Source organism: Chironomus tepperi, unplaced genomic scaffold (assembly GCF_022539635.2).
Source record: "Chironomus tepperi strain 1889 unplaced genomic scaffold, CSIRO-AGI_Ctep_v1 contig_223, whole genome shotgun sequence".
NCBI classification, from domain to species: domain Eukaryota; kingdom Metazoa; phylum Arthropoda; class Insecta; order Diptera; family Chironomidae; genus Chironomus; species Chironomus tepperi.
Genome location: NW_027226345.1, coordinates 53,976 through 80,505, shown reverse-complemented (window position 1 = coordinate 80,505; position 26,530 = coordinate 53,976). Strand labels below are relative to the sequence as shown.

General features: G+C 30.1%; 1 protein-coding gene, 1 long non-coding RNA gene and 1 other non-coding gene across 4 annotated transcripts in view; 2 read left to right on the top strand and 1 right to left on the bottom strand.

The window, feature by feature from the left end:
* Positions 1 to 3,032, bottom strand: part of LOC139090936 (uncharacterized) — a 35,817-nt gene extending 32,785 nt beyond the window's left edge. The window contains exon 1 of one of the 2 annotated variants that reach the window (XM_070640826.1): positions 2,861 to 3,032. In XM_070640826.1, the coding sequence (XP_070496927.1) occupies positions 2,861 to 2,894 (34 nt within the window). In that variant the 5' untranslated portion in view covers positions 2,895 to 3,032. The remainder of the gene's footprint in view (positions 1 to 2,860) is intronic. The other variant, XM_070640827.1, reaches the window with a different exon arrangement.
* A 2,870-nt stretch (positions 3,033 to 5,902) lies between these two features.
* Positions 5,903 to 11,276, top strand: LOC139090937 (uncharacterized). Its single transcript, XR_011544471.1, has 3 exons — positions 5,903 to 6,428; positions 10,626 to 10,710; positions 10,986 to 11,276. It is a non-coding gene; the product is annotated as an uncharacterized lncRNA (long non-coding RNA).
* Positions 11,277 to 26,458: 15,182 nt separating this feature from the next.
* Positions 26,459 to 26,530, top strand: TRNAG-UCC (transfer RNA glycine (anticodon UCC)). The gene has a single exon. It is a non-coding gene; the product is annotated as a tRNA-Gly (tRNA).

Below are 26,530 nucleotides of genomic sequence, written 5' to 3'. Positions count from 1 at the left end.
ATATCATTTTATTGAAGTTCATTTCTATTATTTTTCATTACTTCCTTTCATAACACATTGACTCATCCTCTCACAACAATTCAAATCTACAGCCATACAATACTCTCACTCTCTTAACAAACATTTGCTTGTTGATGCGTTGAATTATTCATTCAAAAAAATTTATTTTCGGTTCTCATTAAATGCTTTTTTTTGAGACAATCTTTTTATTTTATTTTTATTTCATCATAGAGTCGAATATTAAATGAGGTTGGAAGAATTATTCAGAGAATTATTCTGAATATTTAATTTTAAGCAGTGATGACACTCTTTATGTGACATATAAAAGAAAAAAAAATGCAAATGTCAATTTTGTGAGATGCCTTCTCATCTGTTCTTGTTTCTAATTTGTTTATGGATTTTGTAGAGTTTTGCTCAGTGGTGGAAAAACTTTTAGTATTCGAGGCAAGCATTGGTGGTATGCCTCGACCGAAATTGCACAAGGCATACGGTTCATTGCATTTCCAAAGAGTTTTGGCGGCACATAATTGTCAACTGATTGGTGAGATATATGAAATTTAAAGGAATATGATAAATTCTTTGAAATTTAGAGAAATTTTGTTCAAAAAGGAGGAAATTGAGCACCAATCCATCAACCTATGAACACATGAACCCATCAACCCATCAACCCATCAACCCAACAACCCATCAACCCATCAATCCATCAAACCATCAACACACCAACCCATCAACCCATAAATTCATCAATCTAACAACCCACCAATGATCGATCCCCTGTTTATATTTCTCCTAGGATACGTTCTCCTGGTTGATGATAATCTTAGACTCGTCTAGTTATTTGAAATCAACTGAACTTTTGGGAATAACTTGAACTTGATCAGGGGTGAGGAACCTGTGTGCCACATTAAGGCAACTTGTATACCACAGTCAGTTTGCACACCAATGATCTAGAAAATTGAATCCATATTGATGGGGGAAGAGGGAAGGTGTAAAATACGATTAGTTAATGACTTTTTCGAATCAATTGATGTGAAATCTCGGTGGCGAACCCTCACTCGTTAAACAACCATTAGCCGCGAATCGCCCTAGCGCAGCTCTGGATCTTAAAGATCTGAATAGCTGAAGGTATTTTAGATGTGAAATCTAATATTTGAGCGGCTCCGGATTGATTCTTGATCAAGTTTCAAAGTGCATCTTTTTGTTTACCTTTAAACACGCCACAAACTTAAAGAATCTCTTTAAAATCTGATGTTAAAAATTCCCGAAAAACCTGCAAAACCACAAAAAGCCATCCATCATTCCCACCTAAACTTCCCCAAAAAAAATGCAAAACAAAAGCACAATTAGTTGACATGTGTAGAGGCAGTTAAAGATTTATTTACAAATAAAACGAAGGAAAGTCTCATAAATTAATCATATGATTGCCTCATAAGAGATTCTCCTGTTCTTCTTCTTATAAAGACAAATATTTTTTGATAAGCGCGAATGTGTCGAAAACAACCTTGATATTGCTCGCACATGCCTCACAAAAAAAATTTCCTCACTTTATTGTGTCGAATAGTAAACAAAAAAAAAGTATGAAATTGAAGACAAATTCTTTAAAAAAATCAAGAGCGATTCTCGCATTTGTCACATGACTATAATCATGTAAAATAGAGCATTTTAAAGCTGTTATCTCATGATGCTGATAATGGATGCTAGAGAAATGATAATAATTGTGCAATAAGCCTTCTTGGAATGTTCAACTATGAATTATATTTATCATGTGATAATGGAGATAAAAATAAAAATTCATGAGAATGCTTTTGCGTTGTTTACGAGTAGAAATTGTTGATGTTTTTGTCATCTTCTTTTTTGATGAAGCTATGGGTGCTGTTTATTACAATTAATTGCGTTTTAGAATTTTTGACATTTTGAAATTTATTGCATTTCTCAGGTGACATGTTGTAGGGGATTTAGCTTTGAAAAGAGTCTAAAGGAGCAGTCAGGGGCTGGTTTGTTGGTATGCAATTATCATTACACCTACCTAGAGCTCAAAATTTACTGGAATTTCATATAGAGTCAAGACGACTCAAGTTGACTTTTTCATACAAAATCCGAGTCGACTTCAAACTCTGCATCTATCTTTACAATTTAATTACCCTTACTTTAAAGTATACTCTAGGGCATTGGTTGGGCATTGGAGGTTAGTCTTGACGAGGCATTTGGTTCATTACATTCCCAAAAATTATTCACACCGAGAATCCAACCTCTGAGACACTTCTTGTATTTTTGAAATTAGGGCGATTAGATAATCCAATAGTGAGTAAGGCTTGAGCTCATCTAATTGATAAGGTTCTCAGCTAATCAATCAGCCCAAACAGAAAAGAAGCATGTTTACAAATTTATGCATGCTCAATTATATAGATTGAGTTTACTCATGAGTACGCTCATTTGAGTGAGTATTCTCATTGTCTGCTAAATCAAGCAATCAATAGTGTATTTCACGGATTGTAGTTCCTTAATATTAAAACATAATGCTGAGATACTGACAAGATCTTAAAGCTGAGCTTCTAAAACTGAATATTCGCACTTATATTTCTATTTATCTTAATCGACACGTGTCAGAATGAAAAACACCATTCTCATTCAGCACAAAACTACGTAAATGGCTAGACAATTTTTTTCTACTAATTTTCTGATTTAAAAGTTGTGTGAATATGATTATCACATGTACTCATGCTTTAAAAATATCCAGCAATCCTAATTGACAAGTTTTAAAAATGACACATCTAACAAGAAATCTACGTTGTAAATATTTAATTAACAAGTTCATTTATAAAAATAATATTAAAAAAAGAATTGGAAACTCAATATTTACAGGACTCACTGAATTCAGTCAGTTCCATCATCATGTTACCAGCTCTTGCGTAGCTTATATATTCCACTGAAAACCATTAACAGCTTTATTACACAAAATCAATATTTTTTTTTGTTAAAATATTTTTGGCATGTAAAAATATTAAATGCACTTTATATACACTTTATAGGAATAATGATTTTAAAGTTTAAAAGCTTAATAAAAGCTTTAAAATATTTAATTTTGAATTTAACTTTAAATTTTTGTTTTTCCAATTTTTAACTTTCAAATTTTTTTTTATTTTTTGTCAATTTTTTTGTGTTTTTAAATTTTTGGTTTTTCTAATTTTGACTATCCAATTTTTTAATTTTTAATTTTGTAATTTTTCTTTGATGTTAAGATTTTTAAAATAAATTTTAAAAGTTTTCAATCAACCAATTTTATCACTTTAAGAATTTTAAATTTCTTTAAAACTCTTTTTAAAATATTTTTAAATTTTTTAAACCTTTTATTATTTACTTTTTTTAAAACAATTAAAGGAAACACATTTATGTTTTTTAATTTTTCTACCATCTAAGTACAGCGGGGAAATAATTATGGGCGAGCTATTTTTTCAAAGTTTTCGAAAATCTAAACATCTTTCAGTAAATTTGTTATATGAGAAATTTATGCAGTATTATGACAAATACATCAGTGAAAAAAGTTTTAATTATATTAACCATTAAGAAAAATAACGGTCATTTTTTGAAAAATATACCTTCTGCAAGAGGAAATAATTATGGGCGAATTAGGTAAAATTAATTTTTTTATTATTTATAGTCAAATTTTACATAGTTTTTAAATTCTTTTAGATAATTTAAGATAAAATGAACCTAATTTACTGAACCAAGCATAATATTTAGTCACTAAATGTCCAAAAATTATTAAATAAGCTGACTTAAATTTTTCTTCAGTTTTTCAGGATTCTACTCTATTTCAGCATTGTTATATTTTATGATTCTAATCAATACTGATAATATTGAATATATTTTATGATTTCTAGCAAAAAAACCTGCCAGAAAATGCCAAGAAAGGTGAAAAATTCTAAAAATTGTTTCAAACCTCATCACTACAAAATGATTATTTTCAAAAAATTTGTGTTTAATTAATGTTTACAATAGAAATTTAAGTTGATTCAGACTTTAATTTATCTAAACAATAACTTCTACAAAAGATTTGAGGCATAAACATGCAGATTTTGACAAAATTTGCAAAAAGTTAAGAAGATATGGTAAAATGAACGGTTTTGTATGAAAAAACGAGTTTTTTAAAAAAAAACCGTCAAAGCTTATGTACTTTCAGTTTTTTGCAAATTTTGTTAAAATCTGCATGTTTATGCTTTCAAATCTTTTATACAAGACATAGTTTAGATAAATTAAAGTCTGAATCAACTTAAATTTCTATTGTAAACATTAATTAAACACAAATTTTTTGAAAATAATCATTTTGTAGTGATGAGGTTTGAAACAATTTTTAGAATTTTTCACCTTTCTTGGCATTTTCTGGCAGGTTTTTTTGCTAGAAATCATAAAATATATTCAATATTATCAGTATTGATTAGAATCATAAAATATAACAATGCTGAAATAGAGTAGAATCCTGAAAAACTGAAGAAAAATTTAAGTCAGCTTATTTAATAATTTTTGGACATTTAGTGACTAAATATTATGCTTGGTTCAGTAAATTAGGTTCATTTTATCTTAAATTATCTAAAAGAATTTAAAAACTATGTAAAATTTGACTATAAATAATAAAAAAATTAATTTTACCTAATTCGCCCATAATTATTTCCTCTTGCAGAAGGTATATTTTTCAAAAAATGACCGTTATTTTTCTTAATGGTTAATATAATTAAAACTTTTTTCACTGATGTATTTGTCATATAATACTGCATAAATTTCTCATATAACAAATTTACTGAAAGATGTTTAGATTTTCGAAAACTTTGAAAAAATAGCTCGCCCATAATTATTTCCCCCGCTGTATCCGTTTAGGAGTAAGTCTCGGTTTATACTAATTAATCAACGATCTTTAGACAATAAGCAAGAAAACTCTTATCAACCACACATTTTAATAGGGCAAAAAAAGACACATTATTCATATCGTTATAATACAGAGTTGGTGCTTTTAAGATGGTTATCTTATGGAAGTAATGCTAAGCTATTGAATTAATCAATTGTGCTTAAGGATTCTCAACTCTAAAATGCAACGATTTGTATCAAAATTTTGAACCAAAAGTTGTATTCTTTAGCAAAATTGCAACTCAAACATGTTTCAAAACAAATTGGTAATTTGGCACAATCGGCCAAGGTTTTAAGCATAGTCCTATGATTCATATTTGAGCAATTCTCCACAGGGTAAATCAGTAAAAATCAACTTTAAAATGGATTTTTAAGTGCATTATTACTCTATAGCTTGTCAGGTTTTGAGCTTAGATGTTGTATTTTTCCATTTACTATCACCTAATCTAGCTTATTAAGCTTTAAACAGCAAATTTATGAAGATATTTCGATTCTTCGGTGCGTTGCTCCGTGACCAAAAATGGAATTCACTAACGGAGAATCAAAAATTTACTATTTAAATCACTTTTTGACAGGACCAAACCCAAACCAAATGATAGATTTTTCATTATTCTATCATATTCTTCCAAAAAATAAATGCTTAACTCTTTTATTAATGAGAAAAATCGATTCTCCGAAAGAAAATTTTGGTCACGGAGCGTCAAAAACGCTTTAGCAGGGTAAATCTGCCACATAAAAATTCAATTTTCAAAAAACCGTTGCATGTTTTTGTATGTATAAAATACTCGTTTAATATTTTTATATCAATTTTATAGTTAGAAATTAAAGATTTAAACATTATTATGTCATATTCAATTATTTGAAACAAAATAAATTAAACGTTATGACATTTTATGACTAAAAAATTCAACGGTTTTTTGAAATTTGAATAAACAAGTAGACAAAGAATTATAATGCACTTTTCATAAATTCCATCTATCCAGAGAATTGCTCATTTCTAAGATTATTCTAGTCCAGAGTTCGAATTCGACTCAGATTTTGTAAATATCAACTTGATTTCATATAAAATTCATAACGACTTCACTCTGTTCTCCAGAAGTAGCTAAGCTAAAGTGTACTGAAGGATATAGAACATCTCACACTGAAGAATCATCCGAAGAACATCCAGACTCAACACCAGACCTAACAACACCAACTCTGCATTCATCACAACAATTACAATTGAATTAAACATATTTACAGAGCAACAAAAACGCACACATTTAAGTGAACCATCATCGCAGGCATCAGCACATACGTAAATTCACAGATCATTGAATCTTTGTTCTTTTAGAGTCCACGGTCTCGTGATTTATTCAACTGTTCTTATCAGTAAAATAACTAAGATTATATATTTTTTTCATTATTATGCGGCATTATACATAGACGTGAGGTCAGACACTCCTAATGAGATTCGCACGAGATAATTGAAAGAAGACGAAAGTGTAACGATGTGCAAACTAGATGGAGGGCAGTTGTGAGCAATTGAGGTGATGTTTATTTTGTAAATATTTTTTAATTTGTTGATTGAAGATTTGTGTCATTAGAAAAATGATGTCAAATGAGGTTGTTATCATTTGTTATGACGGATTGTACATATTTCCTGTAGAATTACGAAACTGGTTTATTTGATTATCAAGTTTCTGGTTCAGGAGATGTTGAACTGGTTGAAAAATTGATTGTATATTCCTGAAAAGCACATGGAGGTTTATCGTTCTGGAATCAAGCAATAGATCGGCATGTCTTGGGCATGGTATTGGATTCAAATCGAATTCGGCCTCAAATCGGAGCCAACATGACTGGGACTGACCAAGTTTCTGGTTTAGAAAATTTTGAACATAGTGTTGAATTCAAATTGAATCCGACCATAAATCAGAGACAGGTCGTCCTGTGATTGAAATGGAATCCGGCATCAAATCTGATTCACGTCGGTTTGAGGCTGATTATCTCATTTTGTTGGATTCAAATCGAATCAACTCCATGTCAAAGTCACGTCGGCTTGGAGCTGACTCTGTCATGGAGTCGGATTGCGACCTAATCCGACACTAAGTCAGAGTTACGCCGGCCTAATATCGGATTTTGGATCAATAAACTGATTTGTGTTATTTGGGATTGTGACATTTAATGCAGTGTCTATTTTTAGATTTTATCAGCAAGAGTAGATAAGATTAGGGAGAAATTGTGATTCAGAAGCACAAAATAATTACAAAATCTGTTAAATGGACCATTTAGGCTTAATAGTCTCGAAAAATTGAAATTTTATTCGATTCTAAATTCCAAAGATTCACAATAATTCCAAATTCCTTCATAAATCCAAAAAACCCTCAAAATTTTCAAATAATTCACCAAACCCCCTCAAAAATCCCAAATCTTCTTCAAAATTCCATCAATTCCACTTCCACTTCCACTTCGTCACTCATGCAGCACATCGCGAGAAAAAAGCTTCACTTATTTACAAAGAAACACAAACCACAAAACTCAATTATTTAATTTTTATTTGATAATTTACAAAGCTCCATCATAATTAAAACAGAAAAGAAAAGTAAAAAGAGGAGGGAAAAAAATAAAATTCGGATACAAATTGCTGTACGACAATAAAATTGCGGAAAAAGGCGAGAAACGCACGAAGTCAAGGAAAAGAAATCTTGAAAATTGACTTTGCATAATGAAAGACGTGAAGTTGAGAAGAAAATGAAATGTTGGAGATTTTTTATAAGTTAGTAATTTGTGCAGCGGTTGGGGTGGAAACTTTAAAGAGTTGTGTAATTAAAAGAAGAAAAGAAATGGAGATGGATGTTTTGTTTGGGTTGGGAAATAAAAGAGTTGTGAAGTGGATGAATTTTCATAAAAAATTTTAATTTTTAAAATATGTTTTTTTTTTTTTAATTTTCAAATTTTTACAATTTGATTTTTTTTAAAACTTTTAACTTCTTTTTGAATTTTTTCAAAATTTGATTTTTTGATATTTTTATAAAAATTAAAAAAAATTTTAACAATTCTTTACTGAATTTGTTGAATTTAAAAAAAAATGAAGATTTAAAAATATTTCTTCATGTAAAATTTAAATTTTTAAAAATATTTTAAAATCTTGAAAGAACTCGAAATAGCTCAAATATGTTGATTGATCAAAAACTGGCACTTTAAGAGAAAAACACCGGCTTTGGTGCCATTTTTTGGTTCGGACATGTTCTATTCGAGAATTATTTACCAAAAATTTCAATAAAATAGTATATTAAAATATTTTTTTTCGAGACTTTCCGTGCATTTTACAACAATTTTGCAAAAAAATACAAATTTACAAATTTTTAAAGATTTTCTTGAAAATATTTTGTCTGGTTTTGCATGGTTTTGGAGGATTTTGCTTAAAACTTGTAATTATTTTAATAATTTACCTAAAATTTTGTTTAAAAATTTAAAATAATTTTGCAACAAAATTTGAATTTTTTGGTAATTTTCTTCAAATTTTCAAATCTTTAGAATGTTTTGAAAAAGTTTGAAATTTTGGCATTATTTTGTACATTTTGTCATAGTTCTCAATTTTAAAGATAAGTTTAAAAAATTCTAAGATTTTTTTTGTAAAAATGAAGAGAATTATTTCTTCTTTTCCTTTAAAATTTGAATAAAGTAGCTCATATATGTTCAGAAAAACTCCATATTAGGTAATGTTTAGATATTTTGTAACACTAAAAATAGCTTTTTCAGGTCCTCCACCCCTCACACGCCCCTCAACGCTTTGTAACAAAATCATGAACTGAAACTTGAGTTATGCAATAAAATATCAACTTTTATGATCTCCGCAGCCCCTCTAAGCGTTCCGTAATTTCCAAACGATCCCCCACATAAAAGCACAAAAAACCCCCATTCTCATTATTATTCAAAAAAAAAAAAAAAAAAAATTTCTGCAGGCATTCCACATTGTATATTCTTCATATTTAAAGAAGAAAAGCAAAAGCAAAAGAACTCGTGGAACAAATAATGAATAAAAAGACGAAATGGTTGATGAAAAGTAGGAAGAAAGAAAAAAAAGTTTATTTGCTATCTGCGTTGCTCCTTCACAAGAGCAGCAAGCACAAGCACGAAAAGATGTTCCTTTTATTTTTATTAAGATAAGAAATACAAACGAAAAATAATTTTTAATTACAAGAAAATTCTATAATGAAAATATTTAATTAGCTATTGCTTCACTTGTTCCCCATTCATGTTCAGTCTTCCCCAATTTTTATTTTATTGTTGTGTCTTCCTCCATCCCACACTCAATTGTGATTTTCCAAAAATATAAAAATGAATTCAATAAACAAACAATTAAATTAGCATGTCGCTTTGGCTGAATCGTGATTGCTGTTTGTTATTGTTGTAATATGAAATTAGAATATACTTTTATTATCTTTTCATGCGGGTGGGGTTGTTGACTTTTAGCATTTTTAAGACAGTGAAAATAAACTTTTTTTTTCAAAATTTTGTGGCATTTGAACTTTAAAAAATTGATGTGAATTTAATTTATCAATTATTTAAATGTTAATTGATTTTGATCAGCTTTTGCGATCTTTTTATTTCAAACATTGCAATTTGTGACATTGATGGATATGAAGTGAATTTGGAGTTTGACCTACATATATATGAAGTATGCAAGATGCAATTTGTGAGTTGAAGTTGTTAAGTGGCGTCGTGGTCTCGTGCTTAATTACTACGTTATTGTTTATCGAAGCTGCGATCTTGAGTTCGAAACTCGCCATAAGATCTAACATCATTGTGGTCTTATCATATGAATCATAAGTACTTTAGTGATTCTGATCGCATTATAAATGGAGAATCTAGGATTCAGTGGAATGGTTGGCATATTCATTTCTCGTGAAAATCCCTAAAATCAGTCTCGATTGGATCAGGTCAGGCAACAATTAGTCCACCATACATATGCTTAGTAAAAAACATGATTTTATAGCAATTTTTTTAGATACGGAGTTCATAAGTAGGTAAATGTTAGACTAATCGCAACCTGTATCAAGAATTTAAATGACAATTCATAAACTTTATAGAGTTCTTGGGAATATCATTCATTAGTCTTTTAACTTTGATTGATGTTGAGCTCTCAAATTGCAAATAAAATGAAAAGCAGTCCAATTGAATCCAAATGGCATGTGAGCATTCACTTGGTATATAGATAGGAAGATAGACCAAAGATTAGGGTCCGTCGATGACGAAAGGGCACTGCGATCTACGATCTGCTGTGTCATCCCTGAATGGTAGTATATAACGCAAAGAATTGACTTTTCCATCCCACTCCCTTCGTAACAATATCTACATGGTAAATGGTTAATCTACATGGTTAAACTCCTCAAACCAGCCTATTCACCCTGAACTGTTACGTAATTAATTAATGACCCCTTTACAGTTCGATAAATATCCCCTTAATCATATATGACCAGGAATCACACCTTGAAGGACTTATTTATGTAAGTCTCAACCCCATAGCTGTAAACCCTGTAAATACAGCAATATTCTTTCTAAAAATATTCCAACTGCTTAAACCACATTCTATTAATTACCCAAATCCAAGCAACAACTCATGTCACACATCCCCTTATTACCCCTATCCAAAAACTCCTCAAAAAATAAAAAGAAAGAAAAAATCCACAAAAAATATTTAATTTAATGAAAAATTTTCCTCAATTTATCTCATTTCATTCTAGGAGTGAAGAAAAATGGAAGGAACCTCATGTTATGCTCATAATCATCATCAGAAGAAGCAGTAAAACGATGAAAATCATCCTTCATGTAAGTGAAATAAATGATTATGATTATCAAGAATTATTAATAATTTCAACTCCATTCATCCATCAAGTGCAACTTCTTCAAGACTTTATGCTGAAAAGGGGGAACATTTTTATCCCCTTTTTTATCCCCTTTTTCTAAATTTTCTATTTCAAGAACACCGAGTGGAAAAATCTCATTAAAGCTCATAATTCCTAAACGTACAATTAAGTGTTCCACCGTGAGTTTGTCTGTGGCTTTCATCTAAACCTTTTTATTTTATTGTTTCATTTTCACAGAAAAAAAAGAGAAAAATTGTCGACAGGTTTCGTTTAAGATTTTCTTATAGTTTAATTATACTATACCGCATTGAAATGTGCAGAGTTTCTGTTCTGTTTGAGGTTTTCGACTCAGTTTCTGTTTGAAGAATTGCGAGATGAAGGAAGGAAAATAGGAAGTTGAAAATGAAAAAGGGGGGAAACTAAAGAGCGAGGTTGGCAGTAACAGTTTGAGTTGTATGAACATTTCTTAAACACCTTTCAGTGGATATTTAGTGCAGTTTGAGTGATTTTCTTTGAATAGCGTGGATTTCTGAGGAGTAAAATTAACAACTTTTAATATTTTTCAAATTTTTCGGAAATTTTTTAAATTTCATGAAAATTTGAATTTTGGTAAAAAATTGAAATTTTGTAAAAATTTGAAATTTAGTAAAAATTTAAAATTTAGAAAAAATATTAAAATTAAAAAAAAAAAATTGAATTTAATAAATTTAGAAAAATATTGAAATTTAGTAAAAAAATGAATTTAATTAAAATTTTAATTTTTTGTAAAAATTTGAAATTTAGCAAATTTTTGAAATTTTGTAAAATTGTGAAATTTAATAAATATTTAGAATTTTAAAAAAGTTAAAAATTTAGAAAAAAATGATATTTAAGAAAAATTTAATTTAATTAAAAATTGAGTTTTTGTAAAAGTTTGGAATTTAAAAAAAATTGAAATTTAGTAAAAACTTAAAATTTAGTAAAAAAAAATTGAGATTTAGAAAAACTTGAAATTTAATAAATTTAGAAAAATATTGAAATTTGGAAAAAATTTGAATTTAATAAAAATTTGAAATTCAAAAAAATTTCAAATTTAGTAAAATTTGAAATTTAATAAAAATTTCAAATTTAGCAAAAATTAAAAAATTTAGAAGAAAATTAAAATGTAAACATTAAAAAAATGATATTTAATCATCAAAATTTGACAAATTTAAACGATTTAAATTTAAACTCATGTTTTTAAATTTTTTTGTTATTTGATAAAAATTCAATTTTTAAATTTTTTTTTTACCCAACAAATTTCAAAAATTTAAAAACTTTTAAATATATAATTTAAAAAAAGTCCCAACCTTCAACTTGTCTTCAACATTCACGCTCACATTCATCACACTCATTACATACATTTTCCATGATTACTTCCCCCTTAATTTTCTCAACCAAACAGCCACCATAAATCATTTCTTAAGTTTTCTTACAAAACTGCTAAATACAATTTGCCGGTGTAAATCTATTCCACTTTCATTATTCTTCCTTCCTTTCTTCTCCCCAATAATCCTAGTGAGGAAATTAAACATTTTGAAGATTATACATGTGATGCATTTCAATTCAGTTGGAAAAACTATCAAGTAGTTGAGAAATGAAATGGAGCTCGTGTACTTGAAATGGAGGTAAATTAAAGTTTGTTTTTGGTGGATGTACTGCTTGAAGTCTACGTGAGAAATATGGATTTTTTGGTTTGGAGTTTAAAGCTTTTGTCTAGGAATTTTAATTTAAAATTGTTTTTAAAAATATTAAGTTTTTTTTTTAACTTTTTAATGATTTTTTAAAGTTTTGAATTTTAAAAGTTAAAACTAATTTCAACATAAAAATCCTATTTAATAAATTTGAAAATAAAAAACTTAAATTAAAATTGAAAACTTAAAATTGAAAAATTAAAAGACTTAAAATTAAGATTTTTAAAAACTTAAAATTGAAATTTAAAAAACTTAACATTGAAATTTTTAAAAGCTTAAAATTGAAATTTAAATAAATTTAAAATTTTTTCATTGAAATTTTTAACACTGAAATTTAAAAAATACTTGAAAAATACTTAAAAGTTAAAAATAAAAATTTGAAATTAATTTAAAAAATTGAAAAATTTAAAAAAATTAAAATTAAAAAATGTTTTAAAAATTTATCTTTTTTGAATTTTAAAGATTAAAACTGATTTTTTAAATTATTTTTTTTTAAATTTTAAAACTTTATAATTTTAATAAAATATTTATTTGTGGCTCCATATTTTTCACAGGGTAATTCCCCATAAATCCACCAATATTTCATAATTCCTCCAACTCCCATCCAATACACAGCCTAAATCACAACCAGATTCTGATTTATTACATTATTTATTTTACTCATTTTCACATTCCGATACTTCTGCGACAAAAAGTAAGCACTAAGTTCTTTTACACGACACCGGTGAGAAGGCGTAATAAGGAAAACTTTATGACACTTCAAAATGTAAAAAGAATATAAATGTTAAGCAATTAATTATCGAAATTCTCCCAAAAGAATCTGCGATAAAAAAAAGTTTTTCAATCAACGGATTTTTTATTTTAAAAAAAAAAAGTCATAAAAAATGAGATTAAATTAGACAACAAAGTTTTTTAGGCATGTGTTTGTGCATTGAACGAGCCATCTATCATCACTTGAACTTTCTATAAATTAATTTAACCCATTTTATGGATGCGAATCTCGATGATGGAGATGATGATGATGGAGGGTAGGGAAATGAGACATGGATGGAGAAATTTTCGTGAATTGAGAATTTTAAGTGGTTAGTTCCTTGTGATTGAATTGGTAGAATTCAGTGGAATCAATTTTTGAATATTATTTAGGATTTTGTACTAGAATTTTGAAAATTTATCAAATTTTTTACTAGATTTTTGAAGATTCGTAAAATTTTGTACTAGATTTTTACCAATTCATCAAATTTTGTACTAGATTTTTAAACATTCGTAGAATTTGGTACTAGATTATTGAAGACTCGTTGAATTTTGTTCTAGATTTTTAAAGATTCATCAAATTTTGTCCCAGATTTTTGAAAAGTTACCAAATTGTGTACTAGATTTTTGAGAATTCACCAAATATTGTACAAGATTTTTGAATATTCATCAAATTTTGTATTAGATTTTTGAAGATTCACCAAATTTTGTACTAGAACTTTGAAGATTCATGAAACTTTGTACTAGATGTGTACTAAATTTTTGAAGATTCATCAAATTTTGTACTAGATTTTTAAAGATTCTTCAAACATTGTACTAGATTTTTGAAAGATTTTTGTAGATTCATCAAATTATTGAATTTCACACACCAAAATCACCAAAAAATTCTAACAAAATCCCCACAACATCCTTTAAAGCTCCATCAACCTCCCAAAATTGACTTCAATTTGTTAAAAGCTCTTACAGCCTCAAAAAAGACAATAGAATAAAAATTTTTAAAAGACAATAAATGAACAGATGAGGCCTGCCTTATTCATTTTCACCTCGCTTCGAACATAATCGTGACATTAAGTCTGTTGCTTTTTAATTATGGTAAAAATAATATTAATAGTTTCTAATTTAATTTTATGGCATGAGAAACAGCAAAAGGTGAGAAATAGAAAATTATTTTTCTTCATTTATTTTCTAGTCTCACAAAAAAAAAAGAAAATCCTTTGAAATTAATTATCTTTCTTCTGCCATTGTCGTGCGGCTGCAATAAGCAATATCATTTATGTCATCTCAAACGTCTTTAAATTTATTGTTTTAGCATTGAAGATGATTTTTTTGTGCTTTCTATTGTTTGCTGTTTAGATATTGAGAAGGAATGGGATGGGTAGGGGGTGTAATGGGGTTAGGAGCTTCTTGAATGGCTAGGTCGGACCACCTGGTTGACATGGTGCACTATGTCATGAATTACCACTAAAGTGTGTCGTGGCTTACCACTAAGGTTAGTCGTGGCTTACCACTAAAATGATTCTTGGCTTTACACTAAGGTGTGTCGTGGCACAAAAGGTTGCCCAACCCTGGATTAGATTTGGAGACACAAAATTGGCAGATTTACTGAGGTCTATATACGGAGTCTATAGGAGCCCCATCTTATGCAACGCTCTCAGGTGGTGGGGAAAGGACGGAACTAGCCAAAAAAGTGAACGGCCCTATGAAAGCTGAAATTGGGGTTAAAAAAGGGATCAATTTTCATTCAAAAATTAAGAATTTCAAAGATTTTTCGAGCAAATTTTCTAATTTTTCAATTAAAAATCATCAAAAATTCCAAAAAATCTCAAAAACCAAAACCCTTCAAATTACCCCCTAAACACCCATTACCTATCACCGTGATTTAATAAGCGACAACGTAATGTTTAAAGAAGAACGTCTAGAGAATAAATTAAAACTTTCATATTTCCTACTTCGTTTGATAAATCATAATTCTCTGACTGTGTGCGTCTCACAGATATTGTAAATCTTGTATTTATAATCTCGTATTTTATAACAATGTTACCGCAATCTTTCCACCGCTCCGACATTGTCGTATATCTTTTTACTTCGTCTATACGAGACTCTCAAATATTTATTCTTCATTTAGACTTGTCATTTTTGTTGGATGATGAGATAAAGCTGTTTTGTGGAATATTTTTTCTCTTTTTTTTACACGCGAAAGGAAAATTGGAAAATTGCTGGAGCAAAAAAAATATGTGTTACTGTAGGAATGCTTGTGATGGATCTGATAAAATTATAAAAAAAACTTGGTGCGTACGCACGGGTACGTGTGTACTTGTGTCAAAAGGAAAATTTTTAAATTAATTTTAGACTTTTTTTCGGGAAGGGCTGATTTGTAGGGAAATGTGGATTTTGGGTAAAAGTTGGGTCCATTTTGTTTGTATTCGGACTAGATTGCACATATCTAGTTAATGTGACTAGAAACAGCGAAAAAGCAACCAAAGCCGATTAGACTTTCCCTAGGATCAAACCCGGTGCGTTGGGGTAGGTAGGCCGACACTCTTACCACTACGCCACCAATGCCTATTTGCATTATATTAAAATGAACAAATTCCTCTTCAGAATTGGAGAAATTTGTGGAAAATTTTATGATTTTTTCTCAATTTTTCAATACAAAAATTGTCAAAAATTTACAAATTTCATATAAATTGCTTGAGTTTTAGCCGAGATTTTGACTCGATTCTTGTAATTTCAAATCCACAATATGAATAACCCTATTGATCTGAATTTTTTCACCATATTCATGAGTTGACCCATGTCTTTTCGACTAAATGCGCTTTATACACCACCAACCTCCATTACTCCCCTACTTATTCCTACAAAAAATTCCCTCTCGTTCATCTAAAATGATAAATGATTAATTCCAATTTCATTTTCACTTGCAACAAAAATTAAGGAAATGCGCTTTTTTCAGATATCCACACAAAATTGAGCGAGAAAAAAAAATGTAATAAATTATGAATCGGTTTAGTCTGGGGATCTTTACACCCCCTTAAAAAAATTGTTAAATTTACAAATTTTCGTGATTTATCAAAGATTTACTTTCCATTCAAGCGGAAGAAAGTTTGTTGTTTTTTTTACTTCAAGAAGTGCCAAATGTCCACGAATGTTGGAATGCAATAAATCAAATTTTTTGTTTAATTTTATAAAATACAGAAAAAAAATAAATGAAAAATTTGAAAATGTGACAATGAGAAAGGCATTTATCAAAAGTTTTGAATTTGTTTTGTGTATTTTGGGGCACGAGTTGGACAGGATTTTATTAAAAAATAACTTTTTAATTTCTAAACTTCTTAAAAATTATTTTAAAATTTATCAAAAAATTTTAAAAAAATTATCAAAAATTTATTGAAAAATTTGTTAAAAATTTTAAAAAAATTTGTTAAAAATTTTAAAAATATTTGTTAAAAATTTATTGAAAAATTTGTTAAAAATTTTAAAAAATTTGTTAAAAATTTATTGAAAAATTTGTTAAAAATTTTAAAAAAAAATTTCAAAATTCAAGGTGACGAACCGCAATTTCCGTCGTAAATAAGGGTCAAAATCAGCCGTTACGGTACCCACAGGTTCACATGACGACTTATCGTCAATACAACGCCGTATCAATGTCCACCCAAGCACATTACGCTACTCAATTTTTAACTATAATTACATTTCTTCTCAACTCTAACAAACTTTTGTAAACTCACATTAAACTTAAGTTAAACACAAGTCGGTGACCTCAATAAAAGTTTATTTCTCATTAAAAATTAAGATTTTTATCGATAATTTCCGACTATTACATATTTTGACTCGACATAAGTGAAACTAATTTGGGACATTGCTACAATGTTATGTTTGAGGTAAGATTGTTAATACGACACACGAGTTAAAGGAAAAAGTTTGAGTTTTAAAGACAAATAAAAGGGGGAAGTGAAGCTTGAAGGAATGAAGGAAGACAAGATAAGCTAGCAAATAAGTAAGGAAGTCTGTAAGTCAAAAATGTCAGTCAGCCAACAAAGTCCAATTAGAAGCAACCCAACTAAGTCAGCAAATACAACAAAGTCTGCAAAGTCTGCAAAGTCAGCAACTTCAGCTAAGTTAGCAAGTCAGCAAATTCAGCTTAGTCAGCAAGTCACCAAAGTCAGCTAAGTCAGCAACTTCAGCTAAGTTAGCAAGTCAGCAAATTCAGCTAAGTCAGCAAGTCAGCCAATTCAGCGAAGTCAGCAAATTCAGCTAAGTCAGCAAAATCAGCAACTTCAGAAAAGTTAGCAAGTCAGCAAATTCAGCTTAGTCAGCAAGTCACCAAAGTCAGCTAAGTCAGCAACTTCAGCTAAGACAGCGAGTCACCAAATTCAGCTAAGTCAGCAAAGTCACCAAAGTCAGCTAAGTCAGCAATCTAAGAATATCTTCAAAAACTTCCTTCAAAGCTTCCGTCCCCTTCAAAAATTCTTCCAATATCATAAACTATTAACTTTACTCACCAGTAATTTCATGTGCTGTGTTCATTCGACTTATTGTGTCTTTAAAATTTTTAATTAAAAAAAGTTAATGCCACGAGTCAGATGAAATCGTGCTGAATTCACCCAGAAAACTTTATTTTCTTATTTCCAATAAACACAATGTATCCCTGACTATCTTTTTAGAGTCGTAACTAATTGATACTAGTTAAAAATATTGTCACAGTCACTTGACTACACTCAATGCATTCCTCATTCTCACAACAAGCGCCGTCATAAAAAAAATATTAAATATTGTCGATATACGGAAACAATTGCTTGCTATTCTATAATTTCTTCTTCGTCACTTTTATCTTTTATTGATTATTATAGCACTTTTTGGTGCTTCCTTGCTTGCTATAGACGAGTCTTGTACACAATTGAAAAATGACATTTATTTATTTTTTTATTTCACTTTTGTTTATTTTCACAATCAGCAATCAAGTGCAATAAATGCTCTTGAATTTAAGTAGCTGGGGCTCCATGTTATATCATATGCTGCTTCCTTGTACTCTCCTCGGGTATTTTGTTTGATTTAGTTATTGAGGATCTGTGATTGAGTCGGTAAATTGTTTTTGGATTTTTTTGAAAGGCTTCTGGAAAGTTTTTAATTTTTTTGAACTTGAATTACTTTAAATTTTATTTAAATCACTTTAAATTTACTTTTAATTACTATTTCTTATAGGTTATGCTAACCTTGAACTATATATTATGAATTATTTTGAATATTTATAAGTTTATAAATTTTTAAAGATTATTTTAAACATTTTATAATAATTTTTTAGTGTATTTGTCGTTGAATACGTCAAGAGCTGCGTATTACAGGTTGTCTATAGGATGAGCAACTTATACAGCTATAGTGCAACTACACTTCATATGAATTTGAAGGTTTTTATTGAATTTTTCAAAATTTTATCAAATAAATTGTGAGTTTTGATTAAAATGTCAAAGTGGCTCGGTGGCGGAGTGGTTTCGTACTTCGGCTCAATGATTGTTATGCCGACTAAGCGGTCATGGGTTCGAGACTCGGCAGGAGAAGCTTTTCATTTGTCTTTTTTCGAATCATATGCAAGAAGTCAATTACCCAAATTGAGTCCTTTGCAATTCACAGTAGCACAGCACAACTAATCACTCTATACTCTTGCATCAACCAAGCAACTAATCATCCACAACTTTATGTTCTGTTCCACCCCGGAAATATCCACAACTTTCCACAGATTAAAAATCCACTTATGAATTATTCAAATCCCTTTTATTATTTAATTGTCTAGTTTAACAATCAATTACATAACAAAAAATTCTATAAACCTTTTTTACTTCCACGACACTTCACTCTACAGTCAAACGCCAATTAAAAGCTATACGAAGGGTAGAAAAAAATGCGATTGCAATAAAAAAACGGACACGGATTTATGCTTGCAATTTTAATCCACCGTATCTCATGGTTAAGTCCATTTGTGCCTTTTCTTGTCCATGAATTTTTCATACATGCACAATATCTATAGACTATTGATTTTTTCCATCCAATTCCGTTAGCTTAACTGCTCCAATTGTCATTGGAAAAATATATAAAATGCGATTATGACAATTGAGGTTATTGAGGATTTCCAACTTTTTTTTTTATCTTTTACAAATTAATTCGTTCTGACTATAAATATCAAGTAAGATTATGAACGGTTATGCAATTTGTTTATTTGCAATGACTAAAGATTATTTATCACGATTATGCAATAAATTCTTTTATTTTTTTATTATTTTAATTCAATTTGATTCGCGTCTGACTTGACCGAGCGATAAATGAAAACTATTAATTTCTATATAACTGCTTGATTGCTGTATTTCAAGCTATCCTTTATTCAAAAAATAATTACAATGTATTTTTTGTCTATTGCATATACATGTCGTTCTATTTCGTTCGATTCAACCCCCTTTTTATATTCTCTATATCAATATTCACATACAGTCATGAATTACTACTTTTATTATCATATATGTGGCATTTTGTGTCATATTTGTGTATATCAGCTCGGAAAAATGTAGAAAAGAATTATGAGAATGTGTAAAGCTTTTTTTTTTTGAAATTTTTAGCTGATTGAGTTGAGAAATGCGCTGCGGTTTGGATGTATGCTTTATTATGGGGTGTCTCTATTTTAAATTATTTAGGATTTTTAAGGGAAAATTATCGTATTTTCTAAGTATTTTCATTAAGAGTTCTCGAGATCGAAATAAAGACTTCCCAGTCTCGGTCTCTAGATTTGTCAAGAATAGGTCGAGACTGAAACTTTGAAGAATTGCCTGACTAATTACAAGGCATTTCTTCGAAGTCTCTGTCTCAATCTCTGAGATTTCGGAAAATCCTAATTTTTATAATTGCCTCGTTAAAAGCCATCAAAGTTACACAAAAATTCCAATATTCGAGATTCAAAATTTAATGACATAAACCAGTATTATTTGTAGTATCTGAGTAGAGTGGAATTTGAGTCAACTTACTTGCTAACAGAGTTGGTAGGACTCCAATGTGGAGTCCGAACTCCGAAAAGGTTACACAGTGTAACCAAAAAAAAAAAAAATATAGGTGTGAAAAAAATATAAAAATTTAAAAAACTTTAAAAAAAAAATTTATTTTGTATGGGAATCTACGGACTCTAAAAAAAAGTGGAGTTCGGACTCCACAAAGTCCGGACTTTTCGAACTCCAAAGTCCTGCCAACTCTGCTTGCTGATTAGACAATAGACCAGGTGATATGTTTATCACCCTTTTTGTGAGTACATGGGTTTAATTCCCGTCAGATAACGATCTCTCAATAATTATATAGAATGTTAATGAATAGAATGAATTAATTATATAGAGCGTTATCGATATTACAAGGCTTTGCAAAGACTCAAAGGACATTACATCATTGTAATTAGAATTAATTGATCCTAAATTGATCAATCAGCAGGTTGATAAAATATTAGATGTTAAGCTGTGTGTTGCGGCATATTAGTTTGCTGTGAAAAATCTCAGGTGTAATGTTTAAAAATGTTCTTTAATTTGATGTGAAATTTCTAGGACTGAGATGTGCCATGACACAAAAAATGTTGCTGAACACTGCAATAAACACACAGATATAATTTTAAAATTGTAAATGCAATGAAATATTAACACAGATTAATTGCTTGACATAATTTAGTATAAATCTTCAACATTTTTATGATTTTATGTATTTTTATATATTTTCCCGAATTACACATCAATACAAAGAAGTTGTAAAAGCATTATTGTGATGTTTTGCTGACAGAAAATCCTCACAATGTCATCAATTCTAACAGTTTAATCACATGGAATAGTGATGGCACTAAGATAACGAAAAGCGGTTTTTTTGCCTGTTAGACCAAGGTTCTTGAAGTATGCATTTACAAAATCATCACCGAATGAACAAAAATACGTTAGAACTAGACATCAGCTTGACATTAACTTGGCTATTTACACTAATGGAACTGGTAATTGGCAAGCGGCAGCCAATGATAAAACCAGCTTCAGGAGCCTACTGAGGGAGGCCATGGATAACACTTGATCTGTACGGCCATTGAAGTAAGAAAATAAACTAGTTACATCGTATTTTTGTCAACTTCTTGGGATCGTCATGATGTTTCGTTCGGGTTTGAAGCTAAAGCTCTTACTCATCAGTATAATGTAGTGATCCCTCTTGGACCGTTGCATTAACAGGATTAATTCTCCTTCGAAACAATATTTTTGAGAATATTTTACTCTCAGCAAACAAGAATAAGACATGAGTGAAGATCACGATGAATATCAAAAATCCAACAATAACAAAAAAGCTGAGATTTTTAGAAGATGAACTGCATTCCTTTATAAATTCTCTAAAATTACGCTGGTTATTCAATAGAACATTATCCTTGTGAGCAATTAACCAGTAAATGTTGACTCTGTCAATGTATTTATTTTGAAATCCATGAGGTGAAGTGAAAGATTTTGTCTCAGAAGTTTCCAGGAAGTAAAAGCGTCCTCGATAGCCATAGACATAATTTCGGCACTTATAAACCTCATTGAGCATTTCCTCAAGGTCAATTTCATAAAGCAGAATTGGCTCCTGACAAACCACGGTTTTTTTTGTAACGGAATTTGAGGTTAAGTTCCAGTTTTTGTTGCCAATTTTAAATGTCACATAATTTATGTAGCTTTGTTTAATTCTGAGTTTCTTAATGTCAGTGATATCCTCTAGTAAAATATGCTCTTCATGACCTTGTGACTGAAGTGGAAATACATCGTCGTTTAACATATGAAGATCATAAGCTACAACCGCAACTTCACCTTTGTATTCAACTGATGACAAATTCAGAATTGAGTTGGTGTTATATCCATGGATATTGTGAATAGTCACCAAGAAAATTAGCAAAATTTTATCAAACATTTTTGAATAATTTTTAACGAATTTCCACTTTGTTGCTTAACAGCTGCAGTGAACGACAAGGAATGAGGCCTTTTATGATAGATATTAGGTCATAATTTAACTTAATTAGCTTCTTAGAAACTTATTATATTCAAATCATAGCCAATTAAAATTAATAATGATTGCATTCACGTGACTTTTCGTGATTCTTTTAATTGAAATCCGAGAAAACAAAACTATGTTGGAACTAAGCCCTAGTGATACAATGCGATGAACCGCATATGACACAAAAAAAAAATATGTCATGTCGCCGTTAGGGAAATTTTGTGTCTTACCGTTTAAACGGCGATAAAGCAGAGCCATAGTAGATTTGTTGTGTACTGTTTTAAAGACATCAACTAGACACTGAATTGACATTACCTAGTTAAAGCGTATTTTTGTGCATTCGGGAATTCACTAGATTCTCATATAATTACTATTTCTAAAACATTTAACGAATAACCTGCAAAAGTCTTAAGACACACTTTATTGGAACTATCAATTCATCTCCTTAAGATTATTTAGCGTTATGTGTGAACGATTTTACAAATGAGCAGACTATAACCATTTTATTGGGTAGAAACTCAAAGCGTACAAAGGTTTTTATTCCTTAACATAGAAGATAGAGGTCGAAGTCGACTTGAATTTTGTTTCGATTCGAGTCGACTTTTTCATACAAAATCCGAGTCCACTTCGAGCTCTGACAGACGGTTTACATGCTATTGTATAGTAGTTTACATGCAGTAGGATATAGCATTAGCATATTTAGATACATAAATTGTTAATAAATTGCTGCAGCCGTTGTTAAAATGGCTTAAACATGAAAATGATCATTAATTGAAATTTGTCCATCCATTTCACCATTTTTGTAGTCATATTAATTGATTCAGGCTTGTTTAACACTAAAACTTCAGTCTCTAGTCATAACCGCTGAAAATATTCGCAGCCCTAACAATTCTGATAGAATTTGATGTTCCTTGCTGATGCACAACTGAGTCGCGTTTTCGAATAAGGATGCAAAATATAATTTGAACTGTAATTCCGTAAATTATTACAAATCCCAAAACCATCAATGAATAAATCCGTCCAGGAATTGCATAACATTCTGCAATAAAATCTCTATAGACTTTCTCATTGTCCATCATCAGATATTTTGAACGTGTGACTAGCCAATAACCACTAATTCCATCATGAAATTCAACTTGTGAATCAAAAGTTGTACGAAAATTTACAGCTGATGTGTAGCTGAAAAAGTGGAAACGACTTTTGTAACCTTTGACTGGATTATTGCACTTAAAAAGTTGGTTCAGCACTTCATCAAACTCGATCTCGAAAGTTTTGTAAAACTTATGACACAGAGGGAATTTGACTGTGGATGGTAACTCCGTCAAGTTCCATGCATTATCACCAATTTTAATTGACACAAAATATACGAAACTGTAGACCAGCTTCCTCAAATTTGATCCAAAAACATCTTCAATCATCATGTAGTCATCAGTGGCAAAAGGTAAATGAAATATGTCATTTTTAAGGAATTTGGTTTTGTAAGTCGCAACGACCAGCTTTCCTTTACTTTCTATTGTTGATAAATTAAGGAATACATTTGATTTATATCCCTCAATTCCCTTGATCGATGTTATCAAAAGTAGAATTATTAAGGCAATTTTAGAAAACATTTCTTTTGAATCTACTGCTATGAGGTTGGCGCTATGAAATGACTTTGAAATATAATTTAAATGTCCAAGAATCAGTTGGGGATCATTCAATAATGATGTCAATTACTACAAGGGAACAAAGGGGATTGTAATTTTGTGACAATTTAAAATTGAAGCATATGTGGATTTTTTATAATTTTTGAATATTTTGACTTTGTTAGAGACAAGATTGAGGAAGAGAAGGTCCCAAAAAGTCCCAGGACGTCATAAGCAAATGATCTCTTAATAAAGTGATTTATTTTCGATTAGTCTCAAGGCTAATACGACAGTAAATAAAATTAAAACTCAATATAAAATGCGTTAATTCAAAAGATATTTTTGATTATAACATTTTGTGTCCATTAATCAGTTACTGTGAAGTCTTTAGTGTATAATATGTCAATTGACAATAATTCATTGACCTGAAGAACATGATTCGGCGAATTTTAAATTTTTGACTCAACAATGGGATATAAATAGCCTTTAAGTTGTTGTTAAGACACTCTCAAATCTTGTCGTCAACGCATCGATGCGTAATAAATTTCATTGAGCTTCCTCACGTCTTGCAATCGACCCAGCAACATATCGTCGCCTTATCAACTCTATTCCCTTAGATCGTCTAGATTTCTATATTAATAAGTCATCAAATCGAGTCAGTTTTGATTTCTGAAAGAAATTTTTTATCATCAGAACGTTTAGCTTTGTATGGGGCTGTTCACTTAACACGTAACGCAAAAAATCGTAGTTTTGACCGACTCCTTCCCTGTAACAGCATTAAGCACTAAGTAAACGATCTCAATACAGATTGTTGAGTTCCAGACTAATGCTAGGTAGTTTACGGCAATTACCTCTGTTTGACACACGAGCATCATGGAGTACGTCATCTGAACACTAAGTAGACTTAATGACATTTCTGCCATTAGCTTTCAAATCAAGGTTGTGAGATGTGTTTCCATTGCATTTGAAAAAGAACAAGTGAAAAATTTCTCCTGCCTAGTCTCGAACCCATGACCGCTTGATCAATGTTGCAATAATAAGATGGAATTACCGAAGTACTAAACCTTTCCTCCACCGAGTCACTTCGATCAATTTGACCACTATTATCATCAAACTCCAATCAAAATTTGGGAGTTGGAAGCAATGCGCTTATTACATGAAACAAATACATTTCCATCCTACTTAATCATTAGTCTATATCCTTTCCAACACAAATATATCACTAATAAATAGACATATTAAGTAGTGAGCGTATTATAAGTGTCTATTTAGAAAGGACATTCACATGTGAATATTCTCTCAGTTCTGAACTCTCACACAAATTCTCCCATGAATTATAACCACATCAAGTACGTGTATAGTCAGTTGCGGTTTAAATATTTATAGAATTCTGTCTATTTTTAATATTTTTTTTTTGTTTACGTTTTTTAAAGCTTTTAAAATTTTATGACGTCAAAAAGAATTCGGAACTAGCGTAAAAGCTACAATAACTAATGACGTAGAGTTGATTTAAATTTGATGACGTAGATTTAAAGCCTCAGAAGTAGTGAACGATTTTATTTTGAGGGTAAAATTGAGGTGGACGTTTGCTTGTATGTTTTAATCTAAATGGACGTCACCAACGCTATGATTCTTAGTGACATGAAAATAATTTAAAGGTGTGGATGGGAAAATTAAATGGAAAGACGTGCTTATGCCTATGGAATTTTTAAAAGCGGCTCGTGGATGGGTAGTGGCTATACAAAAAAGCTTAAAACGCAATTAAATGTATTTTAAGGATTTGATTTATTAAAATACAAAAATGTCTTATGGAAGTGATGCAGGAAGGGATTCACAATTTTTGGCATACGATCATGAATTGAGAATTTCGTTCCAGTTTCCAATTCGGGAATGCCTTAACAACTCCTTGAATAATGCTTCCTTTAACACCACAAATCGGTTAATGGGTCAAAAGTTCAACTTGAAAACATGATTTTTCATTGATTTCAAGCAAAAATGGAAGCTTGATCTTCGGACATTTTGGAACTTTTAACAGATTATTGATGGAATTATTGGTCGATAAGTCTACAACCCAAATGCTTCGAAACGGCATCATCAGATTTTCCAGGCATGTGCGTTCCATTTACATTTTTGTAACTGTCCAGACAAATTTGGATTGCAGATTTTTAATGTGCAAGAGTGAACATTTGATGGGTTTATTAAGCAGTCATAATTCATTTAATTCAAAGTTGAGAATTTGTTGTCTTTGGTAAAATTTTTACTTCAGTATTAGACAGTCATCATCAATCAATCATGCCATTTGTTGGATGCCGTTTTAAAGTGAGAATCAACGGGCTTTTGTTTCTTATTTTCACTCAGAACTTGAAGTCGACTCAGATTATGCAAAAAAGTCAAGTCTCACTCCACTAAAATCTAAGTCAAAAATTCGACTAAAATCTAAAATTAAATACAATTTCATGCTTTGCTTTCACTTATCTGTTTACTCTGATCAATACATAATCATCATGCATGGCTAATCTTTGAAATTCTCCATGCTCACACACAGATAAGCTTCTTTTCATCGAGAAGATCTAGTACAAATGTCCAATATTGTTCTCATCAAATAAATGCGATGGTGGTGTAATGGTCAGCATTGTTGCCTTCCAAGCAGTAGATCCGGGTTCAATTCCCGGCCATCGCA